At 41.6% G+C, this 15,268-nt stretch overlaps 1 protein-coding gene across 2 annotated transcripts in view; it reads right to left on the reverse strand.

Moving 5' to 3' along the window:
* Positions 1–319: 319 nt before the first annotated feature.
* The window catches only part of cdh6 (cadherin 6), a 118,757-nt gene continuing 103,808 nt past the window's right edge, over positions 320–15,268 (reverse strand). For both annotated transcript variants that reach the window (XM_037788091.1, XM_037788092.1), the window contains exons 11-12: positions 13,651–13,902; positions 320–2,722 (exon numbers count right to left, since the gene is read on the reverse strand). In XM_037788091.1, the coding sequence (XP_037644019.1) occupies positions 2,175–2,722; positions 13,651–13,902 (800 nt within the window). In that variant the 3' untranslated portion in view covers positions 320–2,174. The remainder of the gene's footprint in view (positions 2,723–13,650; positions 13,903–15,268) is intronic.

Below are 15,268 nucleotides of genomic sequence, written 5' to 3' on the forward strand. Positions count from 1 at the left end.
CGCGAACTCCAACCAAGCGGTCAAACTAGACAGCGCTGATCAAATATGAATCAATATTCTGTTACGTTAAAACCTATTTCTCTCCTCAAATGTTTTCAGAATCATCTTGTAGTGCACGGTTTAGCTGTAAAATGAGAAAGTTTGTGACGCCATTATTAAATCTCGTGAAGGACGCGGGAGCACAGCCAATAGGAACGCTCTCTCAATGAAATGACCTGTGATTGGTCAAAGTCTCCCGTCACAGGCTAGATGTTCTAAAGCCTGAAAACAGAACCATGAGGAGGTGCAGAAGTCTAGTTTTCTCTCAGAACACTTGAATTACAATATGCTGAAAGGTTATTATGGAATATTTGCCCAATAATGCCAAAAATATACTGCCTACTGCCACTTTAATTAGTGAGCTTTAGAGATGCTGGTAGATGGATTTTGTTACCTTGGGACAAAGCCAGTCTATTTGCCCCTTTTTAGCTTATTGCTAAGCTAAGCTAAGCTAAGCTAAGTGGCTGCTTATTTACTTTTTTATTATCACATTATTCTTGTTATGGCTAATGTGTTAACAACAGTTGTTTACATACAGCAGATATGGTTAGCAACAACATGTATTCCCTCTACTTTTAGCTCTGGTTCGGTTTCCACCAACTCCTGAGGAAAAATATCCATCTCTTTAGCTGCTAGATGCTTCGTGTTCACCAGTTCCCTGCTACTGGAGATGAGGCTAATGAGAACGGTGGGAATCAATCAAAACAGTAATATTGCGGGCTGGAAAAAACAAAACAACGGAGCTGAAAGGCGCTACAGCACTACTACTCTGGAGTATTCCTCTGGAGGCTCGTCACTACAATCCACCCCTTTCACGTTACATGTAATCATTTGATCCATTGTTATTATAAAAATATTGATTAGTGCTGCTCTAATATGTAACCAAAATCCACAACCACAATCTTTGCCTGACAAATGGCTTATTGTGCTTAAACATTGGTATTTTTGAGTTTGGTAAAAGCAAACAGTAGTTTGAAATCTGAATGAAAAGTGACAGCTCTACTGCGAAGGCAGGGCTTCTCCGTGTCCTTCATGTAAATATTAAACATATTCTCAAATGAAAAGCCATTTTTTAACATTGTTCAACATATATGATATCCGGAGTTGTATTTTGTTGTAGAAAAAAAAGACTGCAGTGAAATTAAAGATTTATAGAACTTAGCATACTTCCAATATAACTCAGTTCAACCACATTTCTGACACAATATACACTTAATCAAGAAGCTAAAAATCTACCCAAAACAAAAAGTCGAAAAACCTGCGTAAAGAAATCAGTGCATTTAGTCATATGAGTTGTCCTCTTTTTACTCTGTGTTCCGAAGAAGGTGATTTTTCAAGCGAGGATCCTTCAGAGCAGCTCCTCTGGAATGGTCCTTTTGTACAAGACAGCAAAAAAGACAAAACGCAATCATATTAAGAGTCATTAGCCCCCTCCAGTCTCAGCCAACCTACAGGCATCCACAGTTCAGCTCGAAGGGCAGCAGAAGGGCACTTAGTCAAAAAGAAAAAAAGAAAAAAAGTTGTCTTCCCCACACTCTTCACTTCCTATCTGCAGAAGTAAGTGTCCTGAAAAACTCCACTGGGGTTTTGTTGACTGACCTGGTTCCCAACACTTTCCTCCATTGAGTTTGCCTTGAATGGCACATGTAAAGCCACGAGAAACACTCTGCAAAAAAGGTTATTTGGTAACCCAGGAGAGATTAAAGCAAAGCCTGAACATATTTTAAGTCCAATTCTCAAATACTAAAAAAGATCCTCAAGATTCTATTCAGACCAGAAATGAGTCTTTGAAGGGGTTGACACTGGTTTAACTGAAGGATTTTGGGCTTCACTGTTGTGCTGGTTAATTTACATTTCTACATCCATTAATTCCCATTCCCAAAATCACATCTTTAGGACTTTTGTCCCCTTTTGAAAATAACTTGGTAAGCTCCATTTTGGATCCATGTGCAGTGGATCAGGTGGCTTCATCGTGTGGATTGTCTGTATTTTTAAACAGATTTTATTAAAGCTCATCAGTAATGTTCACAATCTCTAATATTGAGTGTGTGGTAGTCACGACGTTGATGTCCTCAAAATCGCTCCTGAACCTGTCTTTGACATGGAAGTGAGTGTGTGTGTTTGTGGTGTTTTCGTTAAGAGAAGTCACTGTCCTCAGCCCCGTACAGGTCAGCTAGTTTCCTGAACCTGGGCCCCCAGTCACTCAGGTAGTGGTAGTCCTGCTCGGCCTCGGACGACGCCGAGCCCAGCGAGCTCAGCGACTCGGCCACAGAGCCCGCGCCCTCGTAGGCGTAGGTGGCCAGCGAGTCGTACGGCGGTGCTGTCGGGTTACAGTCGTTCTCCAGCACCCTCTGGTTGATGAACTCACGCACGTCCCCGTTATCCCGTGACGCCACGCTGACCGGCGGCATGATGAGGCCAGAGGGGGCGGGGGCGGTGCGGCGGTGCGGCGGGTACAGCAGGGTGTCGGTGGGGATGATGTCACGCCTCTGTTTGGCGGACTCCTCTAAGGTGGCGGCGGCGTCCGGGTGTCGCAGTGCTCCGATGTCGAAAGCCTGGGTGTCCTCCTCTCCTCCGCCCTCGTCGTTGTAGCTCACCACGTTGTCCCGGACATCCTCCTTGGAGATGATGAGAGGCTCCTGCTTTCTTTGGCGTTTCAACGCTGTGAACAGAACCACGATCACTGCAGGAGACAACAGCAGAAAGATTTGGGATTAGACAATTTTACAGTGAACAGCACTAACATACTATGACGGAGTATTAGGGCCACATTGAGGGAAAAAAAAAATCAGAGATTTCGAGAATAACGTCAGAATATTAAGAGAAAAAAGTTGTAATTTAATGAGAATAAAGTCATACTATTTCAAGAAAAAAAAGTCATAATATTATGAGAATAAAGTCATAACTTTACGAGAAAAAAAGTAATTTCCTCCTCCACAAAAGAGTCAGTTTCCCCATCAGGTCCGTGTGGTTCTTTCTTCAGAATAAACTCAGTTTCTTTCACAATCTTTTCAAGGTCCTGATACTGATGATAATGTGGTGCTGATGTGCCAAAATATGAAGTATTTTACATCTCAAGATGCTCCACGTTCCAAATAACACGTAAAATGACTACTTTATAATATCATGACTTAATTCTCATAATATTACAACTTTTGTTTCTCGTAAACCTATGACTTTATTCTCGAAATCTCAGATTTTTTTTGGCCCTAATACTCCGTCGTTAACATACAGCCAATGAAAACAGAAAGAACATTTCACTTCATGTCAATGGTCTCATTTTAGTTGCTTTGTTTTTGATTGTTTATATGACAACATGGTACTCAAGTTATTTGCTTAGGTCTGGGATCATGATCATGGCTGCAAAGAAGCGAACACTTTAGCCAGTCATTGCACCAAAATATGATGTGCATTCACAACTGTGGTAACACTTCATTCACACATACGGTCTGTGTGGCAAGCTCCCAATTGCCTCTCACAAACCTGAAGCTTGCGGGTGTGATTTCACAGAGCACATAATTGACATACTCAGCGTGTTAAAGTTACATTGTAATGAATCGGAACAACAATCAGCTTTTTCTTCATTTTGTTTGGAGTAACTTTACGAAAGTGAGCACTATAAAAAATGGAATTACCCTTGACCTTTTGACCACCCAAATCTAATCAGTTCATCCTTGAGTCCAAGTGGACGTTTGTGCCAAATTTGAAGAAATTCCCTCCAGGCGTTCCTGAGATATCCCTCTATGCGTAGGGCGCCAAGTGCCAGAGGGCGGCACAGACAGCCTGCTGTTTGCCACTGAGGTATCGCTGACCTCGCGGTAAAGACTCAGATTTGCAGCGATATTTTGCCCCTTTCCCAGTAAGCTAACATGACATGTTTGGTATCAACAGATTCATCACAAGCTCAAGATTCATGTGATACCGCCGTATTTACGCTATCTTAAAAACTGAAACCCACAACAGTCTTCAAAAGACAGTGAAGTTAATGATCCACCATCATTTTCAGAGGGTTAAAAGTAGTCCAAGAACTGATGGAGGAGAATAATCCCAATTTTAAGATCATGGTGATCAATAAGACAGGAAGAGTCTAATTAAAATATAACCTATGGTTCTATTTTTCACTTTTACATGGTTAAATTCATTATTTAAATTAATTAAATGAAATAGGACCTACCGGTAGGCTGCAGGTTGTTTTTTTTGCCTATTCAAACAAGACAATTTCATTTAATAGATATATATTGTGTGTAACGTCTTGCTGTTACTGGTGCAATCTTCAAAAAAGGAGTCTTGAAAAGAAAAGGGGTGTATCTCACAATCAAGGTCAACATGGTAGCTATATTATAACCAGGTCAAGAGGCTATGTCAATCCTGTATGCACAAAAATAACAGTTTTTTTCTGCGCTTTGTGAGCGCACAAAAAATCATTTTTGAGCCAAAAGATGTAGGGGGCACCATCTAAAATTTTGCCTAGGGCACCAAATTGGTCAAGGCTGGCTCTGGGTGACAGTAACCTTGACCTTTGACCACCAAAATCGAATCTAATCAGCGGACATTTGTGCCAAATTTGAAGAAATACCCTTGAGGCGTTCCTGAGATATTGCGTTCACAAGAATGGTACGGACGGACGGACAGACGGACTACCCATAATGCCTCCGGCCACAGCTGTCGCCGGCGCGGAGGCATCAAAAACAACTTCCATTTTCAAAGGAGCGTGACTGGGGGGGTCATCGGGTTGGCCTTCCCGTACACCAGGGAATATTTACATACACCTTTTTCATCTCTCCTATGTTGTGCCACAGAACGCCTTCTTGTCATTATCATTACTGAGCCACTTCTTCTGTACGGTGCCATCTGTTTTTCCATATGCTTACGGTCACCAATAACAACACACTCTTAAAGATAACTCATTTAGCCAGCAAACTCATTGGTATTCCTACCCCCTAAACTTATAACATCGTGTCACCTCATCCCTGATCCGTAAAACACTCACAATCACACATGACCCAGATCATCCACTCTACCAGCACTTCACTTCACCTCCTTCCTTCTGGATGCAGGTAGAGACTACCCAGTGGAGAAAGGCCCATTTGAGCAAGAGCTTTGTTCCTACAGCCATATGAGCATTAAATAAGTAACCTCCTCTTAAATTACAAGAAATCCTGTGTAGAGTGTTAATTCATGTCTTTGTCTCTTTGTATAATTTAACGCTATAATAATAACGCATTAACGCAAATTTGAAAGCTAGAGTGAAACTGTCATGGCCATTTTCAAAGGGGTCCCTTGACCTCTAACCTCCAGATGTGTGAATGTAAATGGGTTCTATGGGTACCCACGAGTCTCCCCTTTACAGACATGCCCACTTTATGATAATCACATGCAGTTTGGGGCAAGTCATAGTCAAGTCAGCACACTGACACACTGACAGCTGTTGTTGCCTGTTGGGCTGCAGTTTGCCATGTTATGATTGGAGCATATTGTTTTATACTAAATGCAGTACCTGTGAGGGTTTCTGGACAATATCTGTCATTGTTTTGTGTTGTTCATTGATTTCCAATAATAAATATATACATACATTTGCATAAAGCAGCATATTTGCCCACTCCCATGTTGATAAGAGTATTAAATACTTGACAAATCTCCCTTTAAGGTACATTTTGAATGTGCGATTAATTTGCGATTTATCGCGATTAAACTATGGACAATCATGCGCTTAATCGAGATTCAATAATTGTATCGATTGACAGCCCTAATAATTTTATATAATTCTGTCTGTCTTATTTGTTTGTGTTATGTATGCACCTACTGTGGAAAAGAATCATACCATTTATCTAAACTTTGGAGTGTTTGGAGGTTGTTTTTTTATATGTTCTATTGATAATCAACGTTATCCAGTCGCATTTCCTGTGTGTATGTGTGAATGGGGCTGACACAGGAAGATAGAGATATGCAGCATGATGAGTCAACACTGAATCAAGAAGATCTGTAAAACTGTGATGGATGTAACAAACAGAAACAGGTAATAATGCTACTGTTAGCATTCGTTTTCCCTTCCAAATACTTAACCTGGGGATTTGTTTATAACCAGTCTGACTGTGTGACCGCTCGCGTCTCTTGAATCATCGGATTTCCTTTTCAGAGATGTTGCCCGATTCCCAAATCCAAGCAATTCACTTGGCGAGTACTATCTTATGAGTACAGATAGGGCTGCAGAGGCCGGTTACAGGCAGACAGAAAGGACGGCAGCCTTTGATTTCAGAGAGGGCTCAGCCATAAATAATCATGCAGAACATTTGATTGGCTAAGCTCATGCAGGCCAGTTTGAATTTAAATCAAGTCAGAGCACAGTGGCAACAAGAAAGAGCAGAGGCGGAGCTGAGGTCAGGGAACTGAAATAACCGATAATGCATACACAGGAGCACTTCAAATCGCAGCATGAAATGTCTGCAAAGGAGCAGGAGAGCGTGAGCTGTGATGTGAATGAGAGAAAATCTGATACTGAGAGAAAGAGTTAAGGTAGATATATAGAAATACAGCAAAGACGTGTGTAGTTAAAGTAGGCTGTTACTGTACAGTATGTGCAGGGTAGAGAGAGCCAAAAATAGATGAACAGAGGCAGAGGAGAGAGGAGAAGAACGACACGGGAATGATGTGAGGGTTGAGGTGATGAGGAACGCATTCATATGCATATCAGCCCTACTAAAATACTACAGCTTAAGGCTGTCTTGTGAGTACCATGTTAAATATAATTCGACACTGTGATTTCTCTAAGGAACCGTTTGCTCTCCTTTCTGCGTGTCCACATCTATTTTACCGTCTTTGTGTGAATTACATTTACATGTCTGATCACGTTTCCTTAACGTCAGCGTTCGGTGAGCGTGATCACACCTAGAATGTGTTTTCTTTGGTGAGAACATCGGTTGGAAAGTTTTTTTTTATTTTTGTGCACAGTTAGGAGCACACCAGGACTTAATAAGATGAGTATGATGGACCTGTCTGCTGTAATATCTCCTCTCTGCTGTTCATTCCAGTTGAGAGCACTTGAAGAACTATTGTAGCTGAATGTGAGCAGCAGTCCACAGTGTAGATCGCCCCAAAACTGCCGGCTATTGAAATCAAAACTTCCATTTTCGGGTCCGTCGACGGGAGTTCTGTTGGTACTAATAAACCCCAGTTCACTCACATGTCAGTGTGGCGATTCACTGCACCTGATTATAACCGGTCTCTATTTCTCTGATTTCTTTTTAATAGTAGTAGTATGTAGCGGACGATTGAAATGTTGTCTTTTCACAATACATTTTAATATAGGTTTCTTTGCATTTTAAATTTGTCTATCATGGATTATGTTTTATTTAGATCAAGGCATTTAAGGACTTGGTTAAGTTGTAACCCTTAATCATGTTTTCATTTCCTGTATGAATGTAAATGTAAAATTATGGCTGTCAATCAATTATAATATTTAATCGCATGATTGTCCATAGTTAATCGTGATTAATCACACATTTTTTATCTGTTCAAAATGTACCTTAAAGGGAGATTTGTCAAGTATTTAATACTCTTATCAACATGGGAGTGGGCAAATATACTGCTTTATGCAAATGTATGTATATATTTATTATTGGAAATCAATTAACAACACAAAACAATGACAGATATTGTCCAGAAACCCTCACAGGTACTGCATTTAGCATAAAACAATATGCTCCAATCATAACATGGCAAACTGCAGCCCAACAGGCAACAACAGCTGTCAGTGTGTCAGTGTGCTGACTTGTCTATGACTTGCCCCAAACTGCATGTGATTATCATAAAGTGGGCATGTCTGTAAAGGGGAGACTCGTGGGTACCCATAGAACCCATTTACATTCACATATCTGGAGGTCAGAGGTCAAGGGACCCCTTTGAAAATGGCCATGACAGTTTTTCCTCGCCAAAATTTAGCATAAGTTTGTAGCGTTATTTAACCTCCTTCACGACAAGCTAGCATGACATGGTTGGTACCGATGGGTTCCTGAGGTTTTTTAGTTTCATATGATATCCATCATACAATATCCTAAAGATCGATGTATTAATGCGTTAAAGAAATAAGTGGCGTTAAAACAAATTTGCGTTAACGCGTTATTAACGCGTTATCGCATTATCGCTTTGACAGTCCTATTACAGTCTACTTACTCTGATTGTCTCCTACGGTGTCGTATTGTATCATATTATGTTGAATTGCATAATTTATATTTATTTTATCCTGTGGTGTTTTACTGTATCGCCATCATGTTGAATCGCGTCATGTAATAATAACTATTATGTATTAAGTTGTGACATCAGCTCCACGTATTAAACTGAATCATGCATGTTTTTGGTACCCTCATACATAAGAATACTGAGCAGAGGTCTGCGTTGAGCCGGAGTGCGGTCCTTCTGATTAGAACATTTTCCCTAACCGAGTTAAGACAGAGTTATTACTTTGTATGTAAATTGTATCTCAGGGTGTGTGTGTGTGTAAGAGTGGAGGCTGTTGATGGCTGGCTGCTCTCATCTCTTCTGCGCTCATGTAAGCCTGGACGCTGTATTATAGCACTGAACTCGCATGCAGCTGGAGTATGTGAGTTAACTGTAACCACTGCTGTTGTACATGCAATTTGGTTATCGCTCTTTATTAGACAGTAAAATAGATCTGGTAACTATAGAGGTTGCTCTAAAATTTGGAGGTCTGGCAGATTATTCATTTAATAATTTTTAAAATCATCTAACGGACTCCCCCTGAGCGACTGTAACAGGGTGACGGCTGTCTCATATGAACGCTGGTTGAATGAGCATCTGAATATTGGCTTGTGCCCTATATGCAATAGCTTGTATCTGCATCATTATGACCTACCGATGGAGATGAACTGGAGTTTTAATGGTTGACTTCAGTGTTCTCACCTGCTGCGGCTGCTTTGACATATTGGTGTTCAAGTTTTCTGTCTGTACAACATTCTAAACTGTGTGTGAAATGTTGTCAATAACGATTAGATATCACTCACTCATTCAAATGAATGCAAAAACCATGAATGTGGCGCAACATTTAGTGTGACATCATTACATACAGTAGACTTCTTTCAGCACCCTCCCTCCCCCAGCTCTGATTGACTTCTAGCGTCCCCGGTGTCTGTCCACTAAGTCTGCCATGACTGCACTTTCAGAAGCATAAATATGTATTCATTTTCCCAGCAGCCTGCTGGACTGTGACCACTGCATGAATAAAGAGGATAAGTGGGGATGTGGTGGCAGATGAGATGCATTCATTTCCATGTGAAGTTTGATTGCGATGAGCAGCAGCGGACTGGAGCTCTGAGCCGACATTGTTTTCCATTACAGCAAATGAGAAAAGCACAACGGCCGCTCATGTTTTCAACGCAGTACAAATGGAACCGCTGCGATGGGCCGACAGAAGTGGGATCATACATGCTACATGATGTGGGCACCTACATTTCAGTTCCTTTCTGTCACGATAGGTTTCCTGCTATTGTAATATAGTTTTTTTTAGCTATGTTTTCTACATATTATTGGCCTTGAAGGAGGTTATGTTTTCCCTGGCGTTGGTTTGTTTGTTTGTTAGCAGGATTACTCCAAAAGTTTGCGATGGATTTTAATAACATTGTTTGGAGGGGTGGAGTGTGACAAAACGAACAAACCATTAGATTTTGGTGGCGATCCGGATCATGATCCGGATTCAGAAATCTTTTCAAGGATTCCGATCAGCCTGAGCATTAAGACCACAGTGTATAACACATCATACACATCAGTGTAACTGATGACGCATTGATGACGCGTGACCCCGCCTCCTTCTGAGAGCAGAGAGATACGTGTGTGGATGTGTGGCGAGACTTCGAGGTGCAGCGGCAGCTGCTGTCCGTCCATGGTGAGAAAGAACAAATCGGTAGATGACGGATGAGAGACAACATAGTGTAACGTTATACAGACATAACAAGGCCGCTGAATGAGAGAGGCATCCCCCGAGACGTTACACGGAAACACAACGTGTTAATAATAAGCCGACCACCTCACGGTACCGCCAGCTGTGAGCTGTGATCTGTTTCACCTTGGTGGAGGTCTGCGCTCTCCGAGTGTTATTCTAGTCTTTATATATTTTTACTAGGGCTGGTAATGCAAATTAACCACTAATTTCTTTAACGCATTAACGCAACTCGCAGACTCAGTTTTAAAGCTAGAGTGAAGATACTGGTATCATATGAAACGGGAAAACTTTACTAGTTTGCCATGAAGGAAGTTAAATAACGCTCCAAACTTACTCTAAATTTTGGCGAGGAAAAACTGTCATGGCCATTTTCAAAGGGGTCCCTTGACCTCTGACCTCCAGATATGTGAATGTAAATGGGTTCTATGGGTACCCACGAGTCTCCCCTTTACAGACATGCCAACTTTATGATAATCACATGTAGTTTGGGGCAAGTCATAGTCAAGTCAGCACACTGACACACTGACAGCTGTTGATGCCTGCCTGTTTGTAGCATCTGACCAATCACAGACATGGACAAGTCCACAAACTTGCAGACAGACAGGCAGAGCGGCACATTTTATAAAGGAAGAGCGAAACTATATTAGACAAATATGAAGAAGTGAAACACACAATCCAGGCTAAAATTAACACAGTTGAAGCTGCCAAATGCAGGAAGGACAGCCGGTAGAAGAAAAAACTCCTGATGTGTGAGTGCGTAATTTATAACTTTCAGAAATGCTTCTTAACAGCGACACCTGTGGCCGTGAAATCAACGAAAGTCAGTGTCGAGCTCGTGCTTGTGCTCACTCTAAATGGACATGAACGAGCATCGCTCAAAACAGTGAGGCGACACACGTCAGCTAAAAGCACAATATCACTCTATATTTCAGCTGCTTGGCAGTAATGTTAGCTGACCAGACGAAGGTCTCTCCATGAATCAATGCTGATACTGTGTTTGCTTCTCCTGCCTCAGCACAGGCTTCAGCAGCGGGGCTCCCCAGCGAGAAACTCGTCTCCCTCCGCCCGCAGCCGGAGAGAGCAGGAAGACACCGGCACCCGGTAACGTTACTCTCTGAGGAGCCCCGTTACTTCCAAAGACACGGGAAACCTCTGTTGGTCTGGAGGAGCTGCAGCAGTTATTTCTGCACAAACGTCCACTGAACATTCACTAGATATTCTCAGAGCTAAACTAACTCTTCTGCAGTGTGGAGTGAGCGCGCGTTCACGTCTAGAGGTGGAGCGAGTACGCGAGGAACGCGTGCGCTGTCTGAGTGAAGGCGAGCAGGCAGAGGAGACGAGACAGCGGCCACACGCGAGCGGGCATATGCGAGCGCGCATGTGTGCCGACCCGCTACATTTATACGCTTAGAAAGTTACAAACAGTCCCTTTAATTTAACGGAACAATCAAAAGTCAGATATAGTTGTCTAGATATAAATAGCTTTTAGAAGTGTATAGGATGAATGTATTACACTTCATTATGACCTTAAACATAAATCTGGCGTGTATGACTATTTTAACCTTCTATCAGCTGCGTCCCCGTCTCCTGCAGTGTGAAACGGACTCAAGAGGAAGTGAAAAAATAAATATAAAAACATAATTCAAAGCGGTAAGCACCCACAGCATACAGCCAGCTGTCCTTCCTGCATCTGTCAGTTTAAACTGCGGTGATTTCAGCCTGGATTAGCATTTTAACTTCTTCATATTCGTGTAATATTACCATACGATCTGCACACCGAGCTGTAATTGGTCAGTAGGAGGTGCCTTTATCCGAGTTGATCTCTTATCTGGAACATAACCTGCTCTGGAGCAGGTTAGCTGTTCAGCATACGTTACCATGGCGATCTACCCCGGTAAGAAGTCAACCACCATTGTAGGATGGAAAACCCTGAAGGGTTAACCCTGAAGTTACCTCGCTGACCCCAAATCCTGCTTCGTAGGACAGGCCTCAGGTCTATGCATATAAGTGTTATGGTTGAGGAGCTGGTCCTATAGGGCTAGGGAGGACGAGGTTAAGGTTCAGTTATATTTGTATTTAATTTGTATTTTGCAATGTCTTGTCATTTATTTTGCATATGCCGTTATTTAAAAAAGAAGTGTTATTGTAGTACATTGCTATATGTTGCTGTCATTTTCTAAAAAACATAAAGGCATGCCCTATGGGTATACATACAATCTTTGATTTTATTTTGACCTGTGACTCATGGAAGTGGATTTATTTGAATTGTTTCTAAATGACATAATAGAATCATCAAATCATTTTTTTTTCCTGAGACAGCTGTGTCAACTCCATCCACTGTAGAAGAAGAAAAGGATGCACCGATCCGATACGCTGCATCAGTGTCTGCGCTGATGTTGTCCTTGTTCAGCAAATCAGCGATGACATAACCGATCCAAAGTGTCAGTTGTGAATGTCGTTATAAAACGTAGTGTTTCCGCTAATGTATCACTTACATTCATTCAGTCACGGCAGGCTGCCTACTCAGTTTTTTAATGCCATCGCAATTTCTGGCCTCATGTTACATGAAAATGATTCCAATGAGATCCATGAATAAACATTTTAATGTTGTAAATAAAGAGAAACCCAGTTTGTTGCCGGTGGCCAAACAAGACGTCACTGACGTCAGACGTAACTTCTATTTTACCACTACATTAATTTATAGAAAACATACTGCACAATTATTTTTTCAGCATTCATTCTACTGATTATTATTACAAAAATTACATTATATGCAGGAGTTTTTGAACCGTACAGGACTGACTATTTTGGGTAGTAATGTTTCCATTAATAAAACTTAACAAAACGGAGAATCCCCCAGCATGCCAAAATATAAAAACATGCACTGCAGGTCCAAAAAGGCCTATTTTTCTGGGCAGCCTACTGTACACAGCACTGTACTGTACTTTGTTATTGTCATCTATAGTGGTTATTTGCATAAAAACACACAATTCAAATGAATATGATTATTTAAATATTTGCTTTGATTAAAAAAATCTTGGCGAGCTGCTTAAAGCTAGTGTTAGGAAGTTAAACAGGTCATAATTCTCTCTCTATTATCTATTTTATATTGATGTGAAAACATCTCCTAACAACTGGGTCTATTCAAGTTTCTCACCAAAAACTACATTTGACGAGATTACATTTGAACACATCATGATAACGTTGTAATTTACCTTCACCCAATGGTCATTTTTTTAAGCAGAGTTTGAACGCCTCATAATAATAACTCAATGGCACCTCCGTGAACGTTAGTAGCTCCGTTATTTAACCAGTCAGGACTGTGCTGCCCATAACTGTCCTCCTGCTGATTTTCAAACAGATTTGTTGTTCACAGTGTTGCTTTATCAGGGAATAATAGGGTGCGTCCCCTCAGGTTTAGTAGCGCCACGGGAAAGCATCAATAAGAGGAATAGATAGTATGTTTACCATAGTTTGAGCACCACTGCCCTAGAGGATAACCGCAACATGCCACTGACGGCTCCAGAGAATCTTCTAAGTGGACCTTTCTGCACTTTTTCGCATAAATCTATGTTATTCCAATGTAACATACAGCCCATCTACTAACTAACTACTACTTGCACTGTCCCGTTATGTCTTATGTCTTATTATATACTCACTGAGCAGTATGATGGCACACAGGAGGATGGCGATGAGAGCTCCGGTGCTGAGACCAGGAGAGCTGCTCAGAGCCTCTGCATTACACAGCTCCATGTTGCCCTCACGGTCACAGGTGCACACCCTCACAGAGAGAGTGCCGGTGCTGCTCTGCATGGGGTAGTCGCCGTCGGTGATCACCACGGGAACCAGGTAGAAGCTCTGGTGAAGGCGGCTGTAGCTGGCGCGACGTGTCAGGATGCCGGCAGTGTTATCTGAGTAGGAGAACGTATCATTGAAGCACACGCAGTGCACAGTGTGTCTGACACTTTGTCACACAGCAGCGTGTGAATAAAAATCACTTTATTACCAGGTTGGGGAAAAAATGTTACTCATTCTATCTCACTGAGGAGACGAAGCATGCGGATGAATGTGTTTTACAACTTCAGGCAAAGAAACTATCAGGAACAAATATCTAGACTTATCTGAGTACAAAAACAAGTTTAACAATAGCAAAATGTGAAATTATGATGAACTGTTGCTTGACAACAACAACCAATCACATTGCAGAAAAAAGCTATTTCTTACCAATAACGAGTAAAAGGGGCACTTTCAAATTCTCAAATCTCACATCAAATAATTTCAAATCTCCCTCACCTTTTCAAATTACAACCAAATCAGGAGTTATGTATGTTATTATGGACGAGTGTGATATATAATGTGTGGATGAAAGAGGGATGTGACCAACATTAGACTGAACAAGATGTTTCTAGAACTAGAATAAGACAATGAACTGTCACTAATGGCCACGACAGACTGGGACCAGAATCAGTTGACTGTACATATCATTTACTGATTCTAAAAAGGTGGATTAAGTGTCAAGTTACTCTTTTGGAAAAAACAGTTGAGTTAGCCAAACGACTCACATCCAGTTGTGGAGTGTTTGCCAGAGAGAAAGACAAAGATGAGCAACATCAGGATTTAAGCTGATCAACGCAATTGACCCAAATTATGAGCTTCATGGCTACAAACATAATAAATTATGGGATTTATACTAACAAGATTTGAGTCTGTTTTGTAGCTCTTAGTCATTTATTCACCCTAAATCTTCTACGAGATAATTAGAAGCTTAAAGGGATAAGTCAAACTTTTGGGAGATATATCTGTTCACTTTCTTGCAGACGTACTGTAGGTGAGAATATTGATACCACTCTTGAATATGAGGGTGCTTTCCCATCAGGGGACCCGGGCCCGGATCCGAGTACACTTGTCCACAAAGTCCAGTTGGATTGATTAGTGTGAACGCTGCGTACCGTACTCGGGCACGGTTCGTCGATCCGTACTCGAGTCCACTTGAAAAGGTGGTCTGGATTAGGTTCATTTGTACGGTTACGGGTACGGTTCACATCAGGTGTGAAAGCCAACCGTACCGAAACACGGAAGTGGACCGTTATTTAACGCGAGTAACGTTAGCAGTCAGCGAGTAGTTGTGAAAGGGCAGGCTTTATTCAACGCCGCCGGTCTCCTCCGAAATCTGTATACATCTAAATCTGTATACATAAAACAGTTTCATATCTATGTCTGTATCTGCGCGCAGCATACACCGATCTCATCCTCTGAACTGCACGGCCGTGGATGATA

The sequence above is a fragment of the Sebastes umbrosus genome, chromosome 12 (assembly GCF_015220745.1).
Source record: "Sebastes umbrosus isolate fSebUmb1 chromosome 12, fSebUmb1.pri, whole genome shotgun sequence".
NCBI classification, from domain to species: domain Eukaryota; kingdom Metazoa; phylum Chordata; class Actinopteri; order Perciformes; family Sebastidae; genus Sebastes; species Sebastes umbrosus.